Source organism: Pseudonaja textilis, chromosome 1 (genome assembly GCF_049901715.1).
Source record: "Pseudonaja textilis isolate UNSWEBS1 chromosome 1, rPseTex1.2, whole genome shotgun sequence".
In the NCBI taxonomy this organism is placed as follows: Eukaryota; Metazoa; Chordata; class Lepidosauria; order Squamata; family Elapidae; genus Pseudonaja; species Pseudonaja textilis.
The window spans coordinates 254,473,356-254,489,264 of record NC_141990.1 but is presented as its reverse complement, the minus strand read 5'-3'; the positions used below and the strand labels follow the sequence as shown (position 1 = coordinate 254,489,264).

Here is a 15,909-nt window from a genome sequence, read left to right as displayed (position 1 = left end):
GCCAGCTTAGTATCATCTGCAAATTTGGTAAGTTCCCCTTCTATTCCCTCATCTAAGTCGTTCATGAAGATATTGAAGAGTACTGGGCCTAAGATGGAACCTTGTGGCACCCACTGCTTACTTCCCTCCATGTAGACTTAGACTCATTAAGGACTACTTGTTGAGTACGGTTCGCCAGCCAGTTGCGAATCCATCTATTGGTGGTGCTAACTATTCCACATTTTTCTAGCTTACTAAGAAGTAGGTTGTGGTCTACTTTATAAAATGCCTTGCTGAAATCTAAATATATTGTGTCCACAGTATTTTGCTGGTCTACTAATGTAGTCACTGTGTTGAAGAATGAAATAAGATTTGTTTGGCATGAGGATGTTTTCTCATTTATACTAATATTAATAAACTAAAGTTGTATAGCCACCCATCTCACCAAAAATGGCTCTTTTTGTGAATACAACAATCAAATACAACCACATAGCTAAAAACAAAAGCAAAAAGGATAAGAATGGCCATCTCGGAAATGGAGCCATCTAAGTATGTCTCACATTTCTGGGAGCCCTAGGCCTGGTTATATAACCAGGTCTGGGGGGGAAGAACGTTACACAAAGTAGATGCTCTGGCAGAGAAGACATGTAGCTAGCTGATGGTACCCATAGCATACCTTCTCTGCCACATCTATTGGAGCAGGCTGATGTAACTGGGGAAATGGAGTTCCTCAGAGAGCCTGGCCACGAATGTCTTAAAGTTTGAAACCAGCACCTTGAATTAGGCTTGGAAGCAAACTGGCAACCAATGCACTTGTGAAGCAGGGGTGTATTTATTTCTTGTATTAATATTCAGTGAACGTAAAACGCTACCTCAAAAACAGCATATATTTGCCATGCAAGACCTGGTCAAGAACTCTTCAGTATTGAGAGGTGTGGCTAGGTTCTTTTATTGAGAAGCAGGATCCTAATGATGCTGGAATGAGCTAAAGGTGAAATCTAGTTCAAACTGAACTTGACTTTTTATGATTTTACAAATTTGGAAACGACTTCTTGTTTTTGTGGGGATAGTTTCAACTTTCCAGCCTAGGATGCTTTCACATTGATGCTAAGACTAATCCTGCTTAGCTTTTCAAGACCACCCAGGGTCAGTTAGATACTGTCAATTAACAAGCTAAAGAGAAACTACAGGGGGTGAAGGTAAATAAAGATACAGATGAGAAGACATGGAATTAAATGAAAAGGGTATTTGACCAAAGTTCACATTACTTACCAGTATTTAGGAGGTTCTGAAAATAAGAGTGTTTGTGGATTCAACAGAAAGACAAGATGGATTAATAAATGATACACTGTTCTGAAAAATCACTTTTTGTGAAAGATTTATTGTGTTACACCAGACTCTTGTCAATAGCATTTCAGTTTAATAATTACACCTTGTCTCTCTTTAAATTTTAAGTGGCAAATGTTTAATGCTGATTAAAATAGGTTGTCATTTTATAAATATGAGCTAATGCTTTGGGGTATTCATGAAATACATGTTCATAAAATTTCAAAATGAAAATAGGACATACCAGCCCACGTTAAAATTATTCCAGGAAAATATCCTGAATGCTAGGGAATGGAACAAAATTTGGAAAATCTTGCAACATTTTAAACACCTCAAGCATTCTATTACAAGAAACAAAGGGAATTCTAAGCAAACTCTTGATCTCTCTTTTTTTCCTCAGTTTTCTCACTTTTCATAAACTTTTCAAACTTTTAAAAAAGTCCCCAGAGTAAAGCTAATAAAACACAAAGATGATTACTGGATATCACCAAGCATAATTTACACCAAATATACTTCTCCCATTACTTTTACTCACCCTATCAAAGTGGATCTATTCCAAAATCACTCTGTGCTAGAAAACAGAATAACAGAGTTGGAAGGGACCTTGGAGGTCTTCTAGTCCAACCCACTGCTCTGCCTGAGGAAACCCTATATCATTTCCTAGACAAATGGTTGTCTAATCTCTTCACTTCCAGTGTTGGAGCATTCACAACTTCATTGTTCCACTGGTTAATTGTTCTGTCAGGAAATTTCTTCATTTTAATCTTTCCCAATTTCTTTTCCTTATGCTGCCTGCATATTGGTATTCGGCAGTCACTGAAAGTTCTCTATTCCATTCCTCATTATGATATCCATGCATTAATTGTTAGATATAGCTGAATAAGCGTAAAAAAAATCTCCAATCAATGAATTGACATGTCAGTGGATTATTGTAATGTTGCAGTTACTAAATATTCATACTTCGTTTTAGATAATATTTTATAATGTAGGCTTCACGGCCAGCAACAAATAATTTGAGTTTTGGGGTAAATCTAATCTTCTGATATTCTGCTATTTCACCAGCAGTTGTGACTGCCATCTTATTATGTACAAATGCTTAGAGAAGCCATCAAGATTTACAAACACTCTTAACAACTTCAGTAAGAAAGAAGAAATTCTAAACGATAATAAAACCTGCATCTCAGCTTTACCCAATGCCATTACATTTTATCAGCTCTTTTGTCTTACTTTCTGTTATAAATATGAAGGTATCAGCAGTCAGGATTTCTTTTTATATAGTACTATATCTGCAAATATTTGTCTTTGAATTTTGTTATTTAAATATATCATTTTCTTAGGTAAGATATACTTCAAGTGAATGTCAAGTTAAAACAGATCCAGAAACATGTCTGTTTTTATGAAAACATGTTTTCTCAGTTTATGGAATTTTGTTCATGTCTCTATAACTAAATATAGAAGTACTTACTGAGCAGATATATCATTTTTTTTTCTATAGAATAAATCTTCCAAGGATTTTGGAAGCCCATTCAAAGGGCCTATTTCTTTAACTTCAAAGGAAATATTTGATACTTTTTAAACAGTCATATTTGATAGGGACACAAGACCAACTGGGATCCTATTGCGTGGTCAAAAAAACATTAGGAATATCTGGTTTCTGTTATAGAAACAAATCTATAGAAATCTGTAAATAGAATAGAATAGAATAGAATAGAATAGAATAGAATAGAATAACAGAGTGGTAAGGAACTTTGGAGGTCTTCTAGTCCAACCCTCAGGCAGGAAACCCTCTACCATTTCAGACAAATGGTTATCCAATCTCTTCTTAAAAACTTCCAGTGTTGGACCATTCACAACCTCTAGAGGCAAGTTGTTCCACTGATTAGTTGTTCTAACTGTCGGGAAACTTCTCCTTGGTTCTAGGTTGCTTCGGTCGAATAGTTTCCACCCATTGGTTCTTGTTCTGTTTTCAGGTGCTTTGGAGAATAGCTTGACTCCCTCTTCTTTGTGGCAACCCCTGAGATATTGAAACACTGCTATCATGTCACCCCTAGTCCTTTTCATCAACCTAGACATAGCCAATTCCAGTAACCATTCTTTATATGTTTGAGCCTCCATATTCTGATAAAGGAGTTCTATTTTTATCATTTTCTGAGGCTACATAATGCTTACTTTTGAAACAGGAAGAATACTGCAAATTGTGCAAGCCACAGGTAGTCATCGATTATGACCACAGTTGAGCCTAAAATTTCCATTGCTATGGAAAGCAATCGTTAACTGAGTTTTGGCCCATTTTTGTCACAGTTAAGTGAAACACTTCAGTTTTTAACAGAACCACATGGTCATTAGGCTTCCCCTATAGACTTTGCTTGTTGGAAAACAGCTGGGAAGGTTACAAATAGTTATCACATGACACTGGGACAGTGCAACTCATAAATACATGTCATTTGCTAAGTGCCTGAATTTTGATCGTATGACTATGGGGTTGCTGCAATTGTCATTTGAAAATGGTCATAGGTCACTTTTTTCCAGTGCCATAGTAACTTTGAATGGTCACTAAACGAATGGCTTTAAATCGAGGACTGCCTGTATTATACAACATTCCTATGAAATGGAGATTCTAAATTTTTGACAAAGGCAATAGTATTCAGTAATTCATCCAAATTAATTTGGGTTTTTGAAAAGCCATCCAGCTTTTAACAATACTAGACTATGGGTAGTCATGTTAGCATTTTATTCTGATAACGATGAATCCGTTCTATTGCTTTTGTTAGATGTGAAAAAAAATTGATGTGAAATTTAGTTTAACTGAACAAAAATAGTTTTTGATCTCCATCAATATTTAAAACGGACTACAATTCATCTGTTAATTTAGTGCACACTCTACAGATCCATCCGTATTAATTGCTTAAGCATTAATAGTATGAAACCAGATTCTTGGAAGGGAAGTTATGGATTAAAGACAGGAAATTTTTATCAAACGTGGACTGTGTTAAATTTGGGTTGCAGCCAAAAATGGAAAAAGTACTCAGAGAAAGCTGTGGGTGTATTGAATAATTTAAGAAATTTTGTCAATTTTCAATCTTTGAATTTGTTTTAGAGGAAAGGAAAAAGGCAATAAAATTTCATATGGTCTACATTTAACTAATGTAAAAGATGAATTGTATTAGCTGAGTTACTAGGGATTTTATATTTTATTTTGTATTGTTTTTTATTTTTTTTAACTTTTAATTTTTTAAAATTCATTTGTTTACTTTTTTTCTGATGGTTAAGTTTTCAATTTTTAAAGAACCTGATTTATTAGTCTACACCAGAATTTTCCAACGTTTCTGGCTTTTTGGACTGGTGCGGGAGAAGGGATAGTTCTGTGCAAGCAGCTGATAAGCGTGCACAGCTCCATTTAACAGATAACAGATAATCAGAGTTGGAAGGGACCTTGTAGGTCATCTAGTCCAATCCTCCACCCAAGCAGGAGACCCTAAACCATTTCTGACAAATGGCAATCCAATCTCTTCTTGAAAGTCTCAAGTGATGGAGGTCCCACAACTTCCAAGGGCAAGGTGTTCCATTGGTTGATTGTTCTCACTGCCAGAAAGTTTCGCCTTATTTCCAGGTTAAATCTCTCTTTCTTCAGTTTCCATCCATTATTCCTTGTCTGGCCTACAGGCGCTTTGGAGAATAGCTTGACCAGTTCCTCTCTGTGGCAGCCCCTCAAATATTGGCAGACTGCTATCATGTCTTCCCTGGTCCTTCTCTTTACTAGACTAGCCAAGCCCAATTCCTGTAACTGTTCTTTATATGCCTTAGTCTCCAGTCCCTAATCATCCTGGTTACTCTTCTCTGTACTTTTTCTAGAGTCTCAACATCTTTTTTATAATGTGGTGAACAAAACTGGATACAGTACTGTAGGTGTGGTCTTACTAAGGCTTTATAGAGTGGTATTACTTGATCTTGAAAGTATCCCTCTGTTAATACATCTTAGGAATGCATTAACTTTTTTGGCTGCTGCTGCACACTGCTGGCTCATATTTAGCTGGTTGTCCACTAAGACTCCAAGATCCCTCTCACATTTGCATGAGTGATGTGCATGCACATCTGCTGCTCACACAAATGGAGTGCGCACGCGCGTGCACACCCACACACGTTTGCCCACTGTTCATCCAAGTGAGGATGCACGTGCACATGCTCACGCTCAGTTGCACACCCCTCAAGGCCCACTAGTGGGCTGTGGCCCACAGGTTGGGGACTGCCAATGTACATTATTTAGCAATTGATTTTTTTTTCTATTTAATTTGGGTAGCATTGTTTGAATGGTATATATACATTTGTTTTCCTACTTTTGTTCTGCTTTATCCATACCTTTATCCATACCTTTAAGAAAAGATGACTTGCCATCAGAGAAAGAAGAACGACTTTTTATTTGTATTGGAGACTCCTATAAGAGAATTTAGGTAGTCCTCATGTTATGATGATTTGAAGTTACAACGGGACTAAACAAATGGTATTTATGTCCAGTCCCCTAAGTTACAGCCATTGTAGCACACCTTGAGTCACGTGATTAATATTTGGGTGCTTGGTAACCTGCATGCATTTATGACTGCAGGGGCCCTTCAACTTCTTCCCAATACTTGTCTCCTTCAAATCTCTTGGCCTCCTGCACTCCAAGCAGTGGTGAATTAAACATTAAGCAGACTAAACATGTGCTTAGGGCACCAGGTCCAAAGGGGGCACCATAAGAACTTTTATGTAGCCTAAGCTTGGCTTCATTTGTACAGTATGTGCAAAGGAGGCGGGGCACCAAGATTTGTCAGTGCTTAGGGCACCAGTGAGCCTTAATCTGCCACTGATTCCAAGGCTCCTGCTACCTTGCTCTCTGTCACTCTCAGATTTATATTCACTACCTTCTTCCTTCTGTTGACCAAGAATCAACAGCCTGGCTCTTCACAAGTAGCCTCATGAGGTCTTCTTCCCACATCTAAGTATAGTAATTTTCTCAAAAGCGTTCAGGAAGAAGACTTGTGTGGCCAGCAGCAAAGGGGCAGGTCATGTCAGCAGTGTGAGCAAGAAGATGGCAAAGTTCAACCGGGACAGTGGAACACGAGGTCTCAAGTTGCAGGGTGGTTGTGGCTTTGTGTCATGCTGCTGGGTTTTGCTGGGATTGCTGTGGTTTCCTGGGGTGTTTGTGGCTTCCTGAGGTAGCTGCCATTTTGTTGCTGTGGGGCTGATCTGGATGCTAGGATGAAATGGCTCAGCTGTGTGCTGCAGCCTAGCTTTGCATCACCTCAGATGTTTCTTGCAGCCTCAAAGTTGTGATGATCCAAGAAGCCCTGACTTCTTGGCATACCAGGGTTTCTTGGCACACCACAAGTTACTGAATGCACTTACTAATTTAAGGGGCAGTTGCTTTTTCACAATGATATACTGCATATTGAAGGACTTGCTTTTAAAATAAATGAAACATCCACCAAACCTTGGCATTATATGTTCACTCACATTCTCTATGGATTTCACTTTCATCTTCTTGAAATTCTGATAAAATTCAGTCAAAAAGATAAGCAATTTCAGATTTTGAACAACTAGAAGGGAAATAATAGTTTTTCACAGAAATGTAGACAACCAGAATAATATACATCAAAATCCAGTAATTTTATAGATAACTGAATAGTTAAAAGAGTAAGTGAGACAAGATCATTTCTAAAATGGAAATTACCAAATAAATTTTTTTTTGTATGGAAATTTCTGTTCCAAACTGAAAAATGTAGTGTAGTTCTTAGACTAATACTGTTAATGCTCCAAATCAGTTTAGTCTTTTTAAATTTACTGGATTATCACATGATATAATCCAGGGGATTAAAAAAGATCATTATCACCACCACCACAACCCACCACCATCATCAAACAGGCACAAAAGAAATAGTAACAGTAATAAATACCTGCAGTAAATTTATTTATCTATTAAATTTATAGACTTGCCCAGTCTTTATGACTTTGGGCTAAGTGGGTTATCCATGCCTGCATATTAATTTCAAATCATCATTCTGGGTGGTAAACTTCACAGGTTATGTTTAAGCAAAGATTGGTTAAATATGTTTTCATTTAGATCCTTACAGTGAACAGAGAGTTATATTTAATGGCTAAAATGGCCCCTTCAGACTGTTAGTTCTAATATTGTGTGATCGTATTTTCAGTTAAAAATATAGCATTCAGATAATTTTCTTTTTCTAATAATTTTTATTTATAAAAATCAAATTTTGCAGTAAGGCTTTTGGACAGCAAAATTAAGAATTGAAAACTGAAAAAATGTTTATTAACTTTTGTGGATTGATAACATATCCTATTTTATATTTGGATTTTATTTTCATGTTTGCTTGCCGATTTGTGGAAAAAATGTTGTCACATGTCATTATTATTCAGTGTTCTTGCCAAATATGCTTTTTCAAATTCTGTGGCAAACATACATTTGTGTGAATCATCAGTTGACCAGTCCTATGTTTAAAATCAATGTTTACAGAAATTAAAGCTTCTTTTTAATATGTAATGTGTATGTGATGAAGGAGTTGTTGTGGTTCAATGGCTTAATAGATACTGGAGAAGGTCTATGGTCTAGTTGTTTCAGTCCTACCACTGCATAATGGAGTAAGTTCTTGTTACTTGCCTCAGCCCATGCCAATCCAGCAGTTCAAAAGCATGTAAATGCAAGCAGATAAATAGGTACCACTTTGATTGGATGTTAACAGCATTCCATGTTTTCCCATATGCTTTGCACTGTGATATAATGTCATGCTGGCCACAGGATTGTGGAATTGTTAGGCAGCACTGACTCAGTAGTTTATAGAAACAGAGATCAGCACCTCCCCCTAAATTTGGTGCCAACTAAAGGAGTTAAACCCGAGGGGCACTTTTATCTTTTTATGTACATGACTCATTAGAAGTTAGAAAACATGCAGAAAGTTGCACTGTGGAAGTCTTTCATCATCTATCTATTGATTCCTAGAATTTGAAATGAATGCTGTACTTTATACACTGAAATATTAGATATAACCTGTTTTATAATTTTTCAGGTAGCAATAATTGCTGGAAATTTTGAACTTGCTGAATATATCAAGAATCATAAGGAAACTGATATTGGTATGTACATTGGGATTTCTATTCAATATTGAATGGAAGTTATTGCATTAGTCAATTATATAGAATGATAATAAAATGAAATAATTTTTATATTATATGTTAAATAATCGTTTATATATAAAAACTAATTAAAAGTACACTTTTGAAAAACTCCCAAACTCCAAAAAAATGTCTGCAGGCAAACAACCAAGCTCAGAGACTATTCAAGACTTCAGAGTTCAACCCTGAGCTACATATATTCTCTTCTATTGATATCTGTCAAAATGTTTCTTGTCTCAGAAGAGTATCAGAATTTTTTTTTGGAAAATTTTTCTTAATACTCTTATACAAGCCTGGGGAATGTAGTACAATACATTATATTTTAAGAGTTTCTAGATCTAGAAGATATGTCAAATGTGTGGAGAAAGAGGGAAGATCTTTCCTGCATTGGGAGTATTTTTGGTTTTTGGATCTTTTTACTGAGATAATATTGAGTAAAAGTAAAAATTGCACAGATTTAGAACACTATTCATACTAGGAAGGAAACTGATTGAGAGGGCTTGAAATATGATGTAGCTCCAACTTTGAGATGTGGTCAGAGGGTTCTTCATTCTGTCACAGGAGCTTTGTCCTTTGCTTTTTAAAAATAATCTGAGCCGAGATAATTTTTGGACATTTAAATATAGATATGAGATGAACATCATTTTTTTCTGAGCAGAGGATTAGAGGCAATGAAGGAAAGCAAACTGAAGCTAAATCCTGATAAGATGGACATCTTATATATTAGGAAATGTATTGGATCAAATAGAGGTAGAACACAACTGGCATCCCTAGGAAAGTGCAAGCAAGGGGGCAAATAATAAAACGTGCATTGTGGCATAAGTCATGTGATCCATATATTTATGTTAAATAGTGGGATGCAGGCAGTGGTGGGATTCAATTTTTTTTACTACTGGTTCTGTGGGCATGGCTTGGTGGGCGTGGCAGGGAAAGAATACTGCAAAATCCCATTCCCTCCCCATCCCAGTAACCTGCTTCCCAGCTCTGTTCTCCTGTGCAGAGCAACAAAAGAGGACCCAGCTGATCAGCTGGGACTTGGGAGGCAGAGAATAGATGGGGGCTGGACCAGTCAGAAGTGGTATTTGCTGGTTCTCTGAACTACTCAAAATTTCCGCTACCGGGTCTCCAGAACTGGTCAGAACCTGCTGAATACCACCTCTGGATGCAGGTACAAAGACTAGGTTTGCACTGTAATGTCGTTCCCTCATTCTTGCATCATGATTTGTACCAGATACTTAAACTTTAAACCTTAAAGTCTTAAAGGTTGAACATAGGTTGTGCTTGAATTTCCATTCTGTAAAAGACTGAGGCTTGTGGTCTACATGTTTTCCTAGATTTGGCATGCTTAGCAGAAGCATAGGTAGCCCTGAAACTCAGCAGTAGATTTAACTAGAAAAAGCATATTTTGCCTCAGTCATGCTTCATATTATACCCGATCCCTGTCTCTCAGTCCTAAGAATAAAAAGGCAAATCACTTCTGAGAATCTTGCCAAAGAAAGCTGTAGGGCAGTTGCCAGAAGTCAGCACACACACACACACTTCTGAAGGCTAGCGTTAAAGATGTCAGCAAGATAAAAATGCATTTTACCATTATATTCACACATTTTTAGTCTTCTTTTCCTTTATAAATGGGGGAGCTAGGAAAACTTATGAAGCTAAGACATGTTTCCAATCTAAAATAAAAATAGCATCTAAATAACGTCTTGGTTTGTGTCATTTCATTAGTACATCACTTGCTGTATACTAATAAAGCTATTTTTAGATCAAGAAAATGATCAGTATGTGTGTTTCATATCTTTAAAAAAAATCAAATTCTTACTTGGAAAGATACAGATATTTAATTCTATTTTAAAGCATTTTTGATAGGACAAACACGACCCTGGTCTTATATATATATTTAACCAGGAAAAGCACATACATATATACATGCATATACATACATATGTACACACACACACACACACACACACACACACACATACATACACACACACATACATACACATACACATACACATATATACATACATACATACATACATACATATGTGGGTTTTGGCGTGTTCGGGTCTAAAAGACCCAATGCCAAAACCTGCATACCTGTACCTGTGAAAATCTGCGAAAACAAATACACACACACACACACACACACACGCACACATTTAATTGGTGAATAAGATTTTTCTGGCTGAGTCATACGTATGTCTGATAGGTGTAATTGTATTTTAAATATTACACTAAATGTGATTTAGTTTAAGTTATTCAAATTTCACAATTTTAATTAGCCTTTTATATAAATATTACAGATATATCAGGGTATTTTTAATAAGCACCTTAAATTATTCTTGAGAGCTGCATCGTTTCATTTACTGCATGTTTTATAACCAGTGTTCTGTCTTTTAAGAGGGAAAGTCTTTCGGGTCCAAAAGATAATTATCCTTGATTGACACGTTATCCTTGCTTTCTTGTCCTGCAGTTAGTTGTCATATTTTATGTTTTTATTTATCTGAAGAGAAAGTAATAGATTAAAGGCTACGAAGAATAAAAAAGTTAATCCCTGATTGTTTTCATCCAGTCTACAGCTGTCTGTGACTAAATGGGCACTGAAGCTTTAGAAAGCATTTGCCATACAGCATTTATTAGGGCCTCTATAGGATGGAGATGCAAAAAACTAGCAATAATATCTATAGGAATCTGGACTATCTCTTTAAATACAGGTCTGCACATTTGAAATATGTTGCAAACCAAAGATCCTTTGACTTGGATAATCTATTTTTAAATCTTCTTTTTATTTTGTATTGCCTTGGCTGTTTGTGATGAGATGAATTATCCGATGGATTAAATGACATGGGTTGTTCCTCTTCAAGTGAACAAGGTTTGTTTTATCATATTCATTTTCCTTCGGCTGCTCTGAAGATAGAAACAGGAGGGATTTTATTTTAAATATGAAACACATTGAAGTGGTGGTGTGTGAGTTTTGGTAGTTGATTAGCAGACTAACTAATACTTAGATACTGTTGCTAGGCTTCAAGTCAGAGTTCTTTTATCCCTCTATAATTATGCAGGAATGTGTATATGTGATGATTTGTGGGTGTTTGAAGCATTTTTTAAAATTTAATTTTATATACGTGGATACCAAATGGCTGCTGATGCATTCAACCCATTCTTTATTATATGTGCTATATTTGGCATTTGCTTTAGAATTAATATTAGTATTCTGGATATCAATGCACTAAATATACTGCTTATAATGGAAAATGGTTTTTGTTTATATTTTGAAGAAACAGCTGTCATTTCTGCTTTTTTGCATCTTGAGCATTTATTTTGAAGCCAGAGTAATTGAGGTCAATATTACTGCTTCTTAATTAAGAATTTGAATTAACTACCATCTGGTTTAATTCTATTCATTTATTTAAAGCTTTTCAAATGAATTGTTTAAAATTTATAAAAATACAGTTCTTTCAGACTAATATAGGTATCAGAATTTTTAAAACCCTGATTTTCACCAATTGAAATTAGAAATACTAAAGGAACTTTAAATAAAACAGTGAGCAGCATGTGCGAGCTGCACTATTTTTATCTTGCCTTCCTTAGTAGAACTAGAAAGGGTAGGAAGTATTATTGTGGCCATGTTCATTCACCATTTTAGTTATGAGTAATCTTAATCTTCATTCAAATGCTATGATGAATTCTCATGGCAGTTTTATTTTAAAAGCCAAAATAAAAACAATACTGACAGTTCAACATGCTTATTTTTTAAGTAAAAGATGTCATGAATTTAAAGCCATTGTTTATCTGTAACTATAAAATCTAAAACTTTTGTTCTGAAGCCAGAAAATAATATAACACCTCACTAGCTAAGTCTATTTGGTGCATTTAATTGATAAAAATAAAAATGATTGCAATTATGCATTATCAAGATGATATCGAAGATGGAACAACTAACTGACATGTAAAATCTTAAGTAGCCATATTGCTAGAAAATAGATAAGCTACTTGCTCCTATTTTGCTCAATAGAATGCAGAAATTTTCATTCCTATAGAACATAAATAATGTTCCCCTAACCTTGTATTAAATGAGGCAGGATGGCTCAGTGGTTAAAGATGCTGAACTTGTCAGCTGAAAAGCTGACTGCCTGAGTTCAAGATCTGAGTGCTGCATGACGGAGTGAGCTCCCCTCCTTCCCCCAGCTCCTGCCCACCTAGCAATTCGAAAGCAATAGCACTAGTACTTAGAATGAAAACTATACACCGCTTCACAGTACTTTACAGCCTTGTCTAAGTGATTTACAGAGTCAGCATATTGTCCCTTACAATCTGGGACCTCATTTCACCAACCTCAGAAGGATGGAAGGCTGAGTCAACCTTGAGTCGGTGGAATCGAACTGCTATCAGTCAGCAGAATTAGCCTGCAATACTGCATTCTAAGCACTGCATCACCACGGCTCATAAAGCATGCAAATGCGAGTACGTACACATAAACAACACTTTGGTGGGAAAGTAACAATGTTCTATGCGCCTTGGTGTATTAGTCATGTTGGCTACATGACTGTGGAAAATGTCTTTGGACAATGCTGGATCCTTTGACCATGAAATGGAGGTGAATACCACTCCATTGAGTTGGACAGGGAAACCCTCACCTTTAATCTTCTATTACTTGTAAGTTTTAATTGCTCAGTCATTCTTCCCCACATCCAAACAATTCAAGATACTCTACTTCCCTAAAAATCTTTAATTAAATTGGTTTGTCATACCATAGTTCAATTGTTAGGATTTTTGGTTGCATAATTTTAAAAGACTTGTTAAATGCCATAGTGGAATTTGAAATAACAATATTCTACTGCTCTGTCATTTAATAATTGCTTTTCTGTGTTGCGATGGCCCACTGAGTTGACAGAGCAAAGGTTTACTAAGAAGTTCTGAGTTGTGGCTGTCTAAGAACATTGCATGAGGAAAAATTTCATGCTTTTTTGAAGTTTTAATTATTTTCTGTATTTTTAATAGGAATTAGAATGGTAATATATGACATAATATCTTTTTGAACTTTTGAAGGGAAATTGATTTTATAAAAGAAACAAAGAAAAGATACATTGTAAAGTGTATGGAAATTAACATAGTGAGATAAAAGTAGGGTAAAAGTAACATTTGTATGAGCTGAATAATTTTCATTTAGATGAAATGTTATAGCATTGTTTTCTGATGCTGTAACTGTTAGTATACCTATTGATCATTCTTTAAAAAAAGCACTTTGACTTTTTAAATGATGTTATATTTTTCTATGCGTTTTAGGCACAGAATTTTAATTTTGCTAAGCAGAGACAAAAGAAAATTGCAATGTAATACAAGTTATCCTTAACCTATGATTGAAATTGAGCCTGAAATTATGGTTGTAAGTTGTGACAGTTATTAAGCAAGTCATCACATGACCATGCCTGATTTTACGACTTTTGTGATTGCGTTAAATGAATGTAGTAAAGCCAATGCTGTGATTGTTGAGCAAGCCCGTTGTTTCTGACAAAAACATAAATTCTGTTCGTGTGACTGCAGGACACTGCAAACCACTGTAAATGTGGGCTAGTTACTGAGGGTCCATGTGACTGTGGGGGGATGGAGTGGCCATCAGAACTTCCAATCTGGGTCATAAGTAGCCTTTTCAGGTTCTGTCATAAGTTCGATTGCTAAGTGACTGTACTTACATTAAAATTGAATAGGGATTATTTTTAAACCTATAAGTTTAAAAAAATGAAGATGTTGCATCAATGCAATTAAATACATCTAGCAAATCTGCTGAACTCCCCCAGCCCTGTTTCAGCTGCTGCAATTTCAGTTTTATGGCGTGCATCTACTTCTGCAACCTGTTTTGGACTGCTCCCATGGATTATTGTCCTGATTCTTCTTCCAGTCTGACCTTCTGGTCTATGCATACAAGGAGCTCCAGCTTTCTTAATAACTTGATTACAATTCATACTTCTAATTGCTTGGCTTCATTGAACTATCTGGATCATTTAGCTTTCCCACTTGTGAGAAGGGGGACATTTTGCTCCTACTCTTTAGAATCAACACCCTTTGAACTATGTTTGGAGTATGTCCCCTGAGGCTTAAAAAAGTGCTGTCTATTTTTTCAGGACCTTTATGAAGCTCAAAGAACTTTTATTTCCATTGCTGCATGCAATGCCATCTTAAATTACAGTCATGTTTTGAGTTAAATCAGGGATGTCAAATTCAAGGCCTTCCATCCAGATGTGGCCCATGGGGTACTTAGATTTGGCCTGCAGGGCCACCCTGGAAACAACAAAGAACTGACCCGCAGTGTCGCTGCCAGTGAAAATGGAGCTCGGGAGGGCGGAGCTGGCAGGGTTGGCAGGGTTGCAGGAGGCCATTGCAGCCAAAAATGAAACTCAGGAGCCCATTTTCACTGGCAGAGCACTTGGACCACCACACGCGCCCTCTGACAGGAATGACATTGAGCTGCCCCTCCAAGATCAAACACAACTCTGATGAATTTGAGTTTGATACTCCTGGGTTAGATAATATTTTTATAGTGATGTAGATTGAGACTGATTTATATTGCACTGTTAGGTTTTACTTGTATTCTGCTTAAGGACAAGTTGCTACCAAATAAAAATGCTTTTCTTCTTCCATCTCCTTCTTCTTCTCTTAACGTAAGTGTCAGACAGTTTTCCTTGATGTTTCTTTTGTTCATCTGAAAATTGCTAGCCTGGGGCTATCTAAATTTTTGTAGTGTTTTCTAAAATTATCACTGGTCTTATAGCCTCAAAATCACAGTGATTTCAGGAGCACTTTTGCCGCCATATGCTCTGTTTCTCCATCTCTGCATTTTCTCTTCCACTAAATCTTATCTAATAAGTCAATGAAAGGTCTTCTGTTTCCATTTTGGTATTACTTTAATTATGATGATAATCACATTTTACATGGATAAGGAATATTTATATAATTCTTTGTTTTGCTTTGTATTTCTTTGTTTCTAGCTTAGCTGCTCTGGATCTGCTACTTTACTTCCTCATACTTTTTCCTCTGAAATATAACATCCTTTGACTTGTTGTCCTTTCACTTTTAATTCTTTCTTTTCCCCTCCTTTTTTGCAATTGCTGTAATTGGCTTATTGTTTTATTATTGTTATTTACCCCAAAAACATTTCCTAGAAGAGCTTCCAGCTGTTCCTCCTGTGCTCCTTGCAGAGGTACAGAAGTATATTTTTGAAGGGATGCTTGCTGTCTCCTTTTGGACAAATGTGCATGTTTTGTACGATCTATACCGTGCTGACCTCAGTCTGCCCTCTGCAAGAACAGTGTTGGAGAAAGCAAATGCACGTATGAATGTTTCTGAGAGCAAGAATTAGTTATGTAGCTTCGTAAATTTAGCAGTAAGATCAATTTAGGGAAATTGCGAGGGATGGGCCAAGCCTAGCATCCAATTAGC

At 36.2% G+C, this 15,909-nt stretch overlaps 1 protein-coding gene across 9 annotated transcripts in view; it reads left to right on the top strand.

The window, feature by feature from the left end:
- SHANK2 (SH3 and multiple ankyrin repeat domains 2) overlaps positions 1–15,909 on the top strand; it is a 358,512-nt gene that overhangs the window by 77,731 nt on the left and 264,872 nt on the right. For 5 of the 9 annotated variants that reach the window (XM_087921306.1, XM_026706776.2, XM_087921302.1 and 2 more), the window contains exon 10: positions 8,364–8,430. In XM_087921306.1, the coding sequence (XP_087777432.1) occupies positions 8,364–8,430 (67 nt within the window). Of the gene's footprint in view, positions 1–8,363; positions 8,431–11,290; positions 11,345–15,909 lie in introns of all 9 variants that reach the window. The other 4 variants (XM_087921305.1, XM_087921301.1, XM_026706768.2 and 1 more) reach the window with 1 other exon arrangement.